We start from the raw sequence: 14486 nt of genomic DNA, 5'->3' as shown, positions 1-14486 counted from the left end.
AATGTATTTATTTTTTGCTACTTTTTCTATGGGTGTTGGCCACTTGCATAATTAGGCGCTGCTCTGAAAGTTCCCAAACAAATGCAGAGCAATTGTTGTAATATAATGCCGCCCAAAAGTAAAGAAAAAGCACACCTAACGAAATGTTTTTTTATTGTTTGCTTTTAGTTTTGTTTTCCATTACGAAACCCGCAGAAATGATAAACGGCTGACACGCCCTGCTAACAAGCCCCGCCACAGTCTTGAGAGTCCTAAACAATTGTCTCTCGTTCCGCCGCCTCTAATTGATAGTGTCGTGATCTGGCCAAACTAAATGTTTGCTAACCACACACCCCTCATCCCACCCTCACCCATATCGTGCTGTTGAAATAATGCACAACTATAAATAAAGGCGGCCGAACTGTACAAATGTATGTAAAAAGTTATAGTGAGTAAATTAGATAAGCTACTCAAAAGTTTAATACAAAGGCGTCTACAAAATTATGTAAAGCTTAACAAACAATTGAAAAATTAGTCTAACTACATGAGAAATATAAGATATTCAATGAAATGCGAGCTGCGTCTATTTAAATGCTAATTGGGAAAAGAGCATGTAAAGAAAAATATATACCGATATATATATTCTCAACAGGTTGAAGCTTCAAAAGGGGAGCATCATCCGTAAGTCGATGGTAAAGACTTCTAATGATGGAACTAGGAGGTTCCTGACATAGTTCCTGCCCCTGAAATTGACTTGGGGCCTGCCTAGTTTAGTATTTATATCTTAAAGTTCTCTTAACCAATTGACATATTTCTGGATAAAAATTTTGATGTTGAAATATTCCACATATTTTAATTTTCTTGTAAAAGGATTATTCGTATACATAAAATAGCTGTCTTTAAAGCCTGATTAACGGAATATTAAACTTGCTTTAATTTAAAAAATGTATTAATATTTTCCTAATATAATCTATCTTACAATCTACTAATAAACAAAATATATAAACTGTATTATTAAATAACATTATAATGTTTCTTTAAAATAGCTTTTATATTAATCACAGGCAAATTATAGGGTTGATATCTTAATGCGCTAATATTAACATAAGAACCGTTTCCTCATTCATCTTTTACGTATTTAAAAAATCATTGAGCACATGTTAGAAAACCTTCTGCAAAAATATTTGCACACTTTCCTTGTATGCAAATTTTTGGCCAAGCTAAAAGACACTGTGCCCAATGCTAACAATAATAATAACAATCTATCATTCTTTTTATAAGGATTTCAGAATTTGCATATGATCTATGCGTGACGTGACGTGACTGTTGCCCAATCGAAGACATCTCTTGGCGGGCGGTCAGCATTTGTATTCGCATAGATCGCGCATCATTAGAGACACGCAACGCCTCTCAAACTGTAAATGCTTACTTGGCAGTATATAATTACAAAAACAACAACGATTCTGAATGAAAAAGCGGGTCAAAAAGCGGCTGCAAAATGTTATAGTGATTAGCACAAAATGTTGAAGAATAACAAAAAAAAAAGAAGCAGACGGAGAGGCACCTGAGCAATTATAAAAACAAAAAGCTGCCAAAAAGATGAACATCATTATCATTAACATTATTATCAGACACTGGCGCTTAGCTGAAGCTCTGCAGCGTGGTATATATATATAAATACAAGTTGGTTTGCATGCTTTCTAGGCTAATAGCACACATTGCCTGTGGGCACATACTTTTAGCCATAGTGTTTATGCAAATCATTGGGCATGGACACAAGCTCGACGTCCACTACATGCTGCCGAAGGTGATTTGACAAATTAAGTAAAATACTTACAAAACCACAGTAGCCCATATATTAAGCCATGACAAAGCGATGCAATCAAATAAACGTTCCACACAAAAAAAAAAAAAAAGAAAAAAATCTCTAGCAAAAAATCAAAGCGGAAAACATCACGAACGGAAATTCCATGGAACAACTTTTGGGCGGCTGCTTAACCTTTTGGCTAAATCAGCTCTAATCAAATGAGTCGCATCGCAGTTGGCCAGGCAAAATTTCAACAAGTTTTTTGGCTACCCAGCATTTAATGCAGCGCCATTTTGGTTTCCTGCATGGCAAAAAAAAAAAAAAAAACAACAGAAACAATATCAACAACAACGACAACAAACGCGAGTTAAACGTACAAGAAAATATTTGTTGTTAAGCAAAAATAGATCTCTGGCGGTAATGCCAATGCCAAGGAATGCTTGGTGAGCGGCCCCAAGACCGTTAAAAGAGTAACAAGTGCTGCAAATTTATTGGCAGAGCGTGTTGAAAGCCAACAACAACAACAGCAACAACAACAAGCAACAACGTTGTCGTCGTCAATGAGTGCAGCTTCAGTTGCAGCCGAATGAATGGAATTTGTGGCTGAACTTTGTTAACCTTCGGCTAGCAGGAAGCTAAAAGCACATTTTATACACTTACCCGTAAGGGTATCACGACATTTGACAAATGCATTAGGCCAAAATGTAACTGTATTCCCATGGGCATTAAGCAATCAAAGATATTTATGCACTTATGGATAGCTAAGTATGTTACTCAACGGGTTTTATTCTGAGCTGTAGAAAGTCTAATTGAGCCTCTGCAATACTATCGAACGATATTTTATTGGCTAAGCAATAACTTTCGGGTTAAACTTCTGTCTAACAAAATACATTTGATTCTTTTAAAAAAAAGTTGATTTATGTTTATGGCCTTTTTACTTATGGTAGTAAAGTTTTAATTAAGTCTGTATTGAAAATTTGTGCATCAATAAGAAATATTTCGCTTATCAGTATTTAATTTGTTTAAAAATGGTTGGACAATTTGTCTTCTCCTAAATATATAATAAATTTTCAACTACAATTATAATGAAGTTCAGTAATTCTTTGATAAAATAAATAGTTTTTTGGAATGGAATTTAGTAATTTTTTATGTAGAAAATAAAGTTATAATTTTAAATTAACCTAAAGGGAAATTGTATATCATCACTTTTTATTATTATTTTGGGGTAAAATTTAATAAATTATTATTTTTTAATTTAATTAGCTTTCGGCATAGAAAGGCTAACCAAACTTTTTAGAAGAGCATCTAAACTTCAATTAAATTCGCTGCTCAGTCCATGTTAGAGTGTTTCTTATTTTTTATGGTTTTCGCTGGCTATCAACATAAACATTTATCAACTGCTACAGTTTTGCTGGCTGCTTTCTGGGCGCAAGCCTGTGCTAATGATAATGATGATATTGGAGCAGCACGCTGCCGACTGGCAGCTGGCAGCAGAACGAGAGAGAGAGAGAGAGAGAGCAGAGAGAGGAAGAGAAAGAGCAGAGAATAGGCAACGATCAACGAGCAGTCGTTGCTGAAGTTGTTTACCAAACTGGCCAAATGGCCAATTCGCTTAGCTAATTCATATTGGCAGGCCGTTTGTCTTTATCGCAGGCACATCGCACCGAGCGAAACGAAAATATTTATTGATAGCAGTGAAAGGCTGAGACTGAGAAACTGAGAACTGCATGTGGCATGGAGGCCGAAGTACCTTGTACTTTGGCAGTTGTTGCCCAAACATAATTTATATCTTTCATAATTTATGCTGACCCACATTTGGCGATCAGCCCATCAAAGAACATCGACTATAAAAGGCTATAAAAAACAACAACTTTGTTGTTGTTGTTGTTGCCAAAGAGTTTAATGAGTTTTTATTAGAGGCACTAAAAGCTGAAAAATTTGCAATAATTAAAGGTTGCCTGAAAATGTTTTTGGAAACCGTTTTGTGACTAATTTAACTAATAACGAAGCGTGTTCTGCGGTGATTAGAACTTGCCCAAAAACCAAAAAAAACACAACAACAACAACAACAAAAATGGCCAAAAGAAATGCCAACAAAAGCGGGCCACAAATTTAACGCTCATTACGCGCACGTCTTGACGTGACCAACGGCGACGCTGAAGACGACGACGACGACGTCGACGACGATGGCGATGACGACGTTGACTTCGTGGGCAGCTAGGAAATTGAGCTCCACTTTTTATGGCAATCTGCCCCTTTGCTGTGCCGCTCCTCACAGCCCCTCTTTCTCTCTCTCTCTCTCTGTCTTTATGTTGCCCACTCTCCTGGCTATTAGCTAGAATGCTTCTACTTGCTCGAGCACAAGTTCTACAAATTGAGGCTACTGTAGCATACAAAGTGTGCAGGCTAAAGTTGCCACTTGGACTGAGACCTGCAGCACCCTCAACATATAAAGAACCCCCCTTCTCCCACTAATCATCCACAAGCTGCTTGGTACTAATAGCTGCGGTATTTTTGACTGCGTGTGCTGCTAATGAGCCTAAGCTATTGAGTTATGAGCGCTTTTGAGCAGTTATGTTCATGTGCGTGTGTGTGTGTGTGCTCTATCTAGGTGCATTGTGCTCTGGGTACTTAATACTTATGGACCACCCACGATAAGTTCTTGAGCTATTAAACTCCAAAGCTGCCGAAGAATTTGAGCCGAAGCGGCAGAAGGCCAGATTTGATTTATAGAGCTGAAAGAACTTTTTGTTCACCGCGGCTCTATGATAATTATTATTACAGCATTTGTTGTGAAGCTGCCGACAAAACGATTCTTTAATTATGATACACTTTTGTAATATATATCACTGAAATGTAGTCAAAAATGAAAAAATCTACAGACCACACACAAAGTGCAATTTTAGAAAGCAAATACAAGAACTGAAGTGTGTTACCAACTGAAAATGAAATATATATCTATATACATAAATAATAGAGTTTATCCAGACTTACAAACTAATGATCTACCCGGAAAATGCAAGGAATCTGAAATTTGTACATAGGCTTTCTTTAACAGCATCTAGTAAGGTTCCTGAGCATAGGACTAATAAGCCGCAAGGTGCAGGTTCAATTTCAAATTTTTAATATATATATGTTTCTTTTATTTATTAAATACTTGTAATGGTAAATTTAGTGACCATTTATCTGGCTGAACCTAATACGAATTAGACAAAAAAATGTTGGCACTACTTGAGCTTTCAGCATCATTCATTCGAATCGGTCGAAGCCGGGTAATTGCTTCTCACATAAATGTGGAGATATAAAATACATTAATATAAGAGCCTTGGGCTTAGACTAATAAATAAACAAATAAAAAAATTTAATTTTTATTCTACATTTTATTATAATTACTGCTCCAGTTTAAACTTGTTTCTCCATTTACAATCTAAAAACCTCAACATTAGACTTAAGAAAGAAACCCAAGCATAAAAAAACATAAACATATTAGATTTAATAAAACATAATTTCCCAACTTCCGATTACACAAACTCACAAGATGTAAGAATCTCTGCAAGAGTTCTCGACTAATTACCAGTCCAAGCAACAGTTTTGCTCCCCTTTACGCCCCAAAGGCAAACACATCAAGCTTGCAGTTGGCCATGTTAATATATGTGACCCAGGCTGGGAGTAGTTAACGTCTTTAAGCCTTATGGCTGACACACTTTACATTGATTTAGCTAGGTGCGAGCGCGGTTTAAGTGCCCGCAAGGTGTCTGCCGCCGGCTGCATTTACCATTCGAGAGTGGCCCAGAGCGTGCCATGGCATATGCATAACATAAATTCTGGGTGCACAGCACAATTTGGAGGCTGCAAAAGTCGCAGCTTAACGGAACGCCCCGTCACTGATTGCCCCACACACAAACACACAAGCACACACACACACACTCATGATCTGCCTATATATTCGATTCTGACTCACTCGGGGCAGTGTTTCACCTGTTACTTGTTACCGTTCCACACACGAATTATATATGTGTCACACATGAAAATTGCAGCGGACTTTGCGTTGGGGTCTTTATCGACGACTCTCGAGCGTTGCCCAACGCACCAAATTGAGCGCACGATAAATGCTCAAAGTGGTTGCGCCTAAAAACGGGGCGGGTGCTTTTTTTTTATATTTTTTTTAGTGGGCTTGGCGTCTTTATGCAAATGGCCGTTGCTCTTGATGGCCTCTGTGCGTTCATATTGGCATCAATATGGTAAACCAGAGGTGTCGACGCCAGTCAAGCTGATGCCTAGCCACGTTCGACTGGACGCCGACTGGCTGCTACTGCACAGTGGGACAAGTTATGCTCAATTGTAAACTAAAACCAAACAAGATGCACGTAAATAACTGAGCAATTGTAGATTATATTCTCTTCAGAATAATATTATTATAGACTACGATTAAGTTGAAATTTAATTTGATTTTATTCTTAGTTTTGTCCCACTGTGCGGCTGGTCAGTTGCGTGTGTTGATTTTTGTTGCGTGTTGCAAACCGCTGCCAAATGAGTCAGTCATTGAGTTTTTTGTTTGTTTTGTTTGTTTGCTCTCTGTGTGTCTGTGGTCTTGCTTTTCGCTTTTTGCATACATGTCGTATGCGCAATATTGACAACTAATTGTGCACAGATGGCATCAAATTTGCATCATAGCAGCATGCGAACAGCGCCTGAATTGTCCCCCGGATACACACACTCCTGGCACGTCATCTTTGGCAGCATCGCCCGGAATTTCAATTAGAATGCCCCCTCCCCACAGGATGCCAGGCAGTCTGTGTGGCGAGGCTAACAAGAATTCCATGTTGAGATTTTGCACGTATCGTATTTATGGGGTAAAAGTTAACTATTTCAAGGCAGATCTCTCCCCCGCAACCGCTAGCCCGCAGCTACTCCTGGCTGGGGCTGTAAATCAGCTTCAAACTGTGCGCCAAGTTAGTTGCTAATTTTTCGCTTGAGTAAATTGCTGCTATCCAATCCGAATCCGAATCGGAATGGCCGACCGGCCGCCCGTTTGCTGATTAGATTTTGTGAAAGGCGCTGCGTCGACGACGACGATGCCAACTACGACAACGACGCCGACGACGAGAGGCTGCTGCACCAAATTTGCCAAAAAGGGAGCGCGCCACATGCTGGGCAGGCGGCGCAGTTGGGGCAGCCACGGCAGCCAGCCATGGGTTTCGCATTTGCTTTTGAACTTTTGGGATGCGGCACAACGCGCTCCCATGGGGAGCTGCTGGCATGCTGCGTGCGTGCTCTAACGGTAAGCGTGACGCATTTTTACTCTTTTTAAATCAGCCACCGCCCGGTGCACGTACCCCCCCGCCCCAAAAACCCACCTGCCCCACATGTTGCTTACATGTCGCATCATTAGCTCTGCTCGGCCCGTTATTATTTCGCTGACTCTGGCTTCTATTTAGCTCAAATTGCAACTTATGCAAGTCTCACAATAATACACACACACACACGCACATACACACTCGAAAGTTACATGAAAATCGTTAACATTTGAAATTAAAATTGGTTTTGGCTTTTGTTACAATTTCGCTTTAGTTTTGTTTGCTTTACGCTGGGTCGACCAGGGCGTTGGTCTGGCCAATTCCACTAACCGGCCAATTATTTGCATTAGCTGTTGCCCACTTACATAACTTCAGGGTGTACTTTGCACCGCCGGACATCGTATAACGATTGTTCGATGTGAACAACTTACCTGTAAGTACAATAGAAATACATAACAATAGTTAGTTGTAGGGCTATGACAATGGCAAAAGATATAAATAAATAGCTTATAAATAAACACAATGATATTTATTTAAGTTTTGATTAAATCAAATGTATAAAATAAAAATAAATATTTTCAAGCGATAAATAAACATTTTTGGGCATAATGATATTATTTGTAAGTTTTTCAATTATCTCAAATATATACCATATAATTTAAATAACCTTAACTATTAATTAACATTTCCTAAGCATATTGATACTTATTTTGGTAAAATTTAAACTGAATATAGAATATTCGAATATAGCTTTCTCAAAAAGCTTTAAAATGATTTTGAAACTGATTGCAAACACCAATCATTCAGTCAGTCAGTCAGTCAATCAGTCAGGACAAACAGTTTTACACATAAAGACTTATATACATATTTATATATATATATATATATATATATAAATTGGTTCTGTATGCAAATAAAATGTATGAAGACTTTTTCTTCATGTTTTAAGGATTTAATGGCTATCTGGTCTCTATATATTCACATATATGTAAATATTTATATGTAAATATTTATTTAAATCAGGTTCTAAAAACTAGTTTATGTCATCTGTAAAAGTTTATCTTTATTTATTGTGTGCTGTTTTGCATATTTTTTCCCAGCCAACAAAAAAACTGGTATCAAGTTCGGTGCCTTAGTCTTTTGTTTTTGCCTTACTCGAAATGTGCCCCAAAGCCTTAACTGTTTGAACGTTTTAAACGCCCACCAGTTGCCTAGCCACCCAGCACGCCCCATTTGCCGTCCTGTGACAGTTATGAACACACACACAAAACCAATACACACAACAAGCACCAGGCACACAACAGGCGTGAAGAACTTAACACATGCAAAAGGTCAAACGGTCAGCGCATAAAACGCCGCAGTTTATGCGCTGCCAAAACAGTTTACAGTGTATAAATTTTGCTAGTGGCCAGTTGATAAGTAACGCCCCTAACTGCCACTCCGGCCCGGTCCCGGTCCCCCGCTACTGCTGCAGTTGGAGAGTTGAGTTAAGAGAGAGCAACGCGTCTGTTACGAATCTCGTGCGGAGCGTTAAATTGTTAATAAACAAGCGGCTAACAAGCAAACAGTTAAGCAACTGGCTAACAACAGTTTACAATTAGTTTGAAAGAACTTTCAACTGCCCGCCGCGGCAAAAGCTCAAATGCTCTGTGCACGTAAGTGTGTGTGTGTGTGTGTGTGTGGGCGTGCCGCCAGATCCTTCTGGGGTATGGCACGTCGCATGGCCCATGGAGTGAGACAACATCAAATTCTGCCAACTGCTGCAATGCCAGTTAGCGAGCGACAAGTGGGCGTGTGCAATGCTTCCGCTTCCCCGAAAAAGGCAAACACAAATGGCAGCTCACAGTTCTGGGCATTAATTGCATACACATACACGTATACAGACAGCATCTCGTAGATCTGTGAACAGTTAAGCTAGCGATTCTCACAGGCGCCCCAACTGAATCACAACCAGCTGGGTTGAGATTGCGATCCAGTGCTCCCTCAGCTCCCTCTGCCAGCAGTGTGTCAAGTCGCGGCGAATGTAGAATTAGAATGTGTGTTTGGAATTTTTCTTGTACTGTCGCTGCCGCCGCTGCCGCCTCTGCTGCTGCTGCAGCAACACGCTACAATTTTCATGTTCCATGTGCAGCGCGCCGCTTGCAGCTGCCAGCCTCTTGGCTGGGTGCCCGCGCTCTCCGTGCTCTGTGGTGTGTACCGTGTTGGCTCTGCTGGCAATTCTACAATAATTATAGACTTTGAATTGTGTTTAACACGCAACGTCGACAGCGACGGCGACTGCGACAGCGGCGGCGACAGCGACAGAGACTGCGGCGCTGGCAATGCGCTTTCACGTTTGCCGGGCATTTTTTTCGGTTCTTAGCTGTTGCGATTGCATTAAAATTTATTTGCTGCAGAGGTCAAATATTTGATTATCGCAAATGCAGCCGCTGCCGCGGCCGAGTGTGAAAAATTTGATGGGAAATTATGGCGCAACAATTGTAGCGAACAGACTTCAAATCCCGAGTCCCCATGCCAAAACCAAAACCAAAGAGTCGCAGCTGTAGTGCTCACCCGTCCAAGTCGTTTAGTGGCAATTTATTAGCGCAAAGTAAAAGGTTCGTTCTGGACAGCCAGAAATTATTGGCACTTGGACTGCAGCAGCATCGGCAGCAGCAGTCGTTGCCGATTTGGACTGACTGCTGCTGCTGCTGCCTGCAACTTTATGTTGCCTTCGATTGGGGCATTCAGTTTGAGCTTGTGTCGATCACAAGGCATTAAGTAAGACAACAGGGCAAGGATGGAATGAGCAAAGTGGCTGACATGCTGCTCGAATACTCTATAGCGAAAATATGGCTTGCCAAATCATACCGAATACAATACCAAACATAAGGAAGATAAACATAAAACAGAGAATCAGCAGCTTTAGCTCAACCAAACATCTCAGCTAAGCCCTTACCCCGATTCTGTATTTCAGATTCTTTGGCTTATATAGCTTGGGGCACAGCCAGACTCAGCATTTGGTTGCTTAAAAATCATCTTTAGTTCGAGCTGAAGCTTTATTGATAAAATGCTTGAGCTTGCTGACAATGCAAAGGACTCTCAATCAGCTATGTATACTCTACAAAAAGAAAAGCTGTCAATAAAATAAATATTAATGCTGCATAAATATGCTGCACTCTCGCGTTTGGCAATGCTACGATTCGGGCCTGGGCGCATAATAATGATATTTGGCGTTAGGGCAGCGGGGAAATAGAAGAGCAGGCGGTAGACGAGGTACTTGGGAAAAGTGTCTAAGCGAATGAAAGGGTGCAACTGCTGTGCCACAAAAGAAATGGCGCAACGTTTGTTCTAAGAGTCAATGCAATAAATGCTGTTGTTGTTGTTATCGTAGTTGCTGCTGCCGCTGCAATGACTCGTCGCAACGTTTTGGCACTATTAACCTACTCCGCAACACCACGAGATGAGAATGATGAGGATGACGATGACTGAGGCTGGGACTGCGGCTGAGGCTGAGGCACAGAGACTGCGACTTTATGCTTTTTGGTGTGACTTTGACTAAATGCTGTTGGAAAGGAAAGGCAGCGACAGCCACAAATCAGTTGGCATAACTGTAAACGTGTCTAATAATATAAATTCGACGCCGCTCATGAGCTGCGCTAATTGCGAGAGAGAGAGAAACTCCAGCCCAAAAACTCTGAGACTCTGCAGCTGATGCTCTGACCCAATGTAATATTTGCATGCAAAGCTGCCCGCCTGATTTATTGGCCAAATGAGCACTTGTCACGCAATTAAAGTTGAAGCAGTTGCAACAATATGGAAGATGGAGAAAGAGAGGGGGGCGTCATATGCTACCTGTGGAAGTGAACTTAAAATTGTACCCCCTCCAACAAAGGTGCTAAACGCGCTGACCTTCACAGAATCTGGTTTAGCCAGACTTCAAAAAAAAAAAAAAAAAAAAAAAACAAAATCCCAGTTGAAGCCCGTCTCGCGTTTTTTGTCACACAGCTATCAAAAGACTAAATGAATTTTTTATAATATTTGTTGCTTGTTTCTTTTTGCATATGAAAGGCAAGTTTTTGTGTGATTTACAGAGTTTGTTTTTTTTCCAATAGTTCGTGTATCTCCTGTTGCTTACATGTGCTGCTTTATGGCTATTCTACAATCAGTTTGTGCCGGTTTGTTTTTGTGGCTTGAGTCTTTTTTTCTGCTTTGTTTGTTCTGCACAATAAGCAATCTTTACCTTTGATGTCATAATATAATACTATATGTAAATGTTTTATCTTTCTCAGCTAATGGCTAATGGCGCTCATCAGTGATGAATTTGGTGTGGAGTTTTCAAGGTTGCGGCTTGACAGCTCATTGTTTTGGGTGAATGCTTTTGGGCGGCTTTAGTTTGAGCTATGAAAAGCTTAAAGTGTGCTATACGCAAGTTAAAAGAGATCTCAGGCTGGGGCGCTACAAAAGCAAAGATTGTGTTTAGAAATGGAAATTTGGTCTTAGCACACACACAAAACAAACTTTTTTTTGGAGTAATAATGAACAAAGGCGACTTCCTCCTAAATATTCCTCTTATTACTTATTTATTTCCCCCACTGTTTGTAGAAACTTTTTCAATAAAAGACCTTATTTCAAAGAAAGCGATATCTTCCCTTTTTCGTCCCTTTCAGCCACTCTAAAACATATTGAAAACATATTCAGGAAAGACATATATACCATATTGAGATGCTCCCAATTTTCTCGCTCTTGCACACTCTCTTTCTCTCTCCATATTCAAAACTTATTCAATAAAACACATACATCATAGGATGCGATATTTACTCGACTCTCTTTTTTCCTGACTCTTGTTCTCTTTTGCTTATCCCCTTTCTTTTTTCCTATCCCTCTCTCTCTCTCCCTATCATTCAAAATTATTCCTTACATTCCATTTATTTGTTTACCCTTTCCATGCCCTCCTGCTTAAAAGCAATCTTTCTCTCTACCATCCCACCCTTCCACAAACCACGCCCCTTCAACCATCGCTGCTAACTAAGCATAACGCCCACACTATATGATTTCAATTTATGAGCTCAATGCCCACCTGTGTGTCCCACTAATCCATAACCTCCTGCGCTGCATTCAGCGCCCTACCCAAAAAAATAAAAATAAATAAAATAAAAAGAAAACATAAAAAATTAGGTAACCCTAACGGCGCAGGCGCAGCCGCAGCCGCTTCAATCACATGGACTGCATTGCACAGATAAGCTATGATTATTATTATTAGAACAACAAAATCCGGCATGGGCAATAAAATCACGCGCAAAAACCAAAAAAAAAAAACTAATATTAAACGAAAGACTTAGGCAACGAACTTGCCGCTCATTCGCTTAACAGTTAAACGCAATATAACGCCAACAACAAAAACAACAACAACACCTGCTGCAAAGACAAAATCAACACAAAAACTAATAAAATGAAGAAAAAACAAAAAAAAAAACACACACACACACACAAAAACAAAGTTGCGAGCGAAAAAAATGTGCAAAAGTTAACAACCATTTGTTCTCACAACATTTTTACGCCAATTCACAAAAAAGCAAACCGAAGACAACAGCAACTAAGAGTAGAAATGAGTTAGAAGCAGCGGCTAACTGCGGCTCCCATTCATGAGACTGGCGCTCGAGGAGCTGTATGCTATCCAAACGAACCGAGGAGCAGGCAGCCTGGCAGCGGCCCACACACAAGCTGCCAGCCAGGCAGCCAAACGAGCCAGCGACTGGCAAAAACAACAACAACAACAACAACAACAACAGCAACAGCAACAACAACAAGCAACAGCAGCAAGCACAACGTAAATGAAATAAAATTGAATTGTGTGTTTGACTGTGCAGCAGTTGTTGCTTTCGTTGTTGCTATTGCTGTTGCTGTTCACGATGTTGCCGCCGTCGTCGCTGTTGCTGCTGCCGTTGAGGCCAAGTTTAAGGTCTTCCTGTTGCCAGTTGGCAGTTTGCAGTTTTGCAGTTGTTGCTATTATTGTTGCTGTTGTTGTCTTAACTGTTTTCACTCGCCTCGTGTGTGCAGCATGTGGGCTGTTTTCTGTTACTCTTCCTCTTGTCAGCTGCCGCCGCCGTCGTCGTGCCCCGCTCAGCCAGTTCTGCCGCAGCTCTGCTGTTGGCTTCCTGCAGCAACAAGTGACCTGCGTTCGTGCTACCTTTTTAATACTCTAGCATCATGGGCATGTCAACTATGACAAATCGTTTAAAGTTGGACTTTGAATTGTGGCTTAAGCAGCAGGGAATTTGCATTGGGTATAATTTATATAGCATTTTTTGCATTATTAGTTTGTTTTTTGTTTTTAAGAATTTAAAATAATGCAAAATTAATAAATTGTGTAGAATTAATTTTTAGGCATACAAAAATAATAAATAATATTTTTGTAAGTTCTTTTTGGATTAATTTAATAGTTTTAAAGTTTGTTGGCTTGAAGACAGGTTCATAGTGAAATCTAGCCAACAGCAGAAAATTAAATTACGTAGTAGAAAAGATAATAGTAATATTAATAAAATTATTATAGGTATTTTGTTAATATTTTTGCTCTTGTCCTATATTTGATAACAATATATTATTAGTAGAAATAATAATACATACTAATTAATTTATATTAACAATTATGATCTTTTAAGTGTTTGGAAAATATTTTTGGGAGTTTTTCTATTTAATTTTTTCCTATTTTTTTTTAGGCCTAAGCTATTAGGCACATATTTTAAGTAAAATACATATATTATATTCTATTTATTATTAAATAAAGTAAATTATTATATTAAATTCTATATTATATTCATTTAATGTTTATCTTTTTTCACTCGCTAAAAAGTACGAAAATCTTAATTCTGTAAGTGTATTTCCACTGTCGGCTTCAGCCAATTTCATGCCCACTAATTCTTGTTATCTATTGTTGTTAGTATAGCGATCTGCTATCTAGCCGAAAAAATAAAACAAAAACAAAAAACTTTAGACCATTCCAGTTGAAGCTCGCGCATGTTCTGCGCATTTCCTGCAGCAAATGCAGCCGCTTCATCTGCACATTCCCCTCTGCCCGTGCGCCCCCCGCTGACCCACCTGAACCGCTGCCATGCGAAGCCAATGCAGCCGTGCCGCAATTCCATTCACCTGAACCTGCGCCTATGGGCTGCCATGTGTAGCAGATTTAGTCAAATGTGCTTAACGGTTAAAATGGGTTTGGTTTTTGGTTTGAGTTAGGCTTAGGGCGCTTCTAGTTGATTTCTTTTGTTGTTTGAAAAATATTGTTATTATATATTGTAGTTGTTGTTGCCTTTGATAGTTGATAGTCCAGGCAACAACAGCAAAGAGGAGTTGGCTGCCGACTAACCTGACCAGGCCCGGCCAGGCCCAGGGCTAGCTGGCTGACGTTGTAGGTGGCGTAT

The 14486-nt window shown here is 39.8% G+C and overlaps 1 protein-coding gene across 2 annotated transcripts in view; it reads right to left on the bottom strand.

Moving 5' to 3' along the window:
* LOC6632862 (probable serine/threonine-protein kinase DDB_G0280111) overlaps positions 1-14486 on the bottom strand; it is a 57713-nt gene that overhangs the window by 12132 nt on the left and 31095 nt on the right. Inside the window, exon 2 of one of the 2 annotated variants that reach the window (XM_070207108.1) lies at positions 7129-7514. The exons of the other annotated variant lie outside the window; for it this stretch is intronic. Within the exon in view, the coding sequence (XP_070063209.1) occupies positions 7511-7514 (4 nt within the window). The 3' untranslated portion in view covers positions 7129-7510. Of the gene's footprint in view, positions 1-7128; positions 7515-14486 lie in introns of those variants that run through there. 2 annotated transcript variants of the gene reach the window in all.

The sequence above is a fragment of the Drosophila virilis genome, chromosome 2 (genome assembly GCF_030788295.1).
Source record: "Drosophila virilis strain 15010-1051.87 chromosome 2, Dvir_AGI_RSII-ME, whole genome shotgun sequence".
In the NCBI taxonomy this organism is placed as follows: Eukaryota; Metazoa; Arthropoda; class Insecta; order Diptera; family Drosophilidae; genus Drosophila; species Drosophila virilis.
This window is presented reverse-complemented; position numbering and strand designations above follow the sequence as displayed.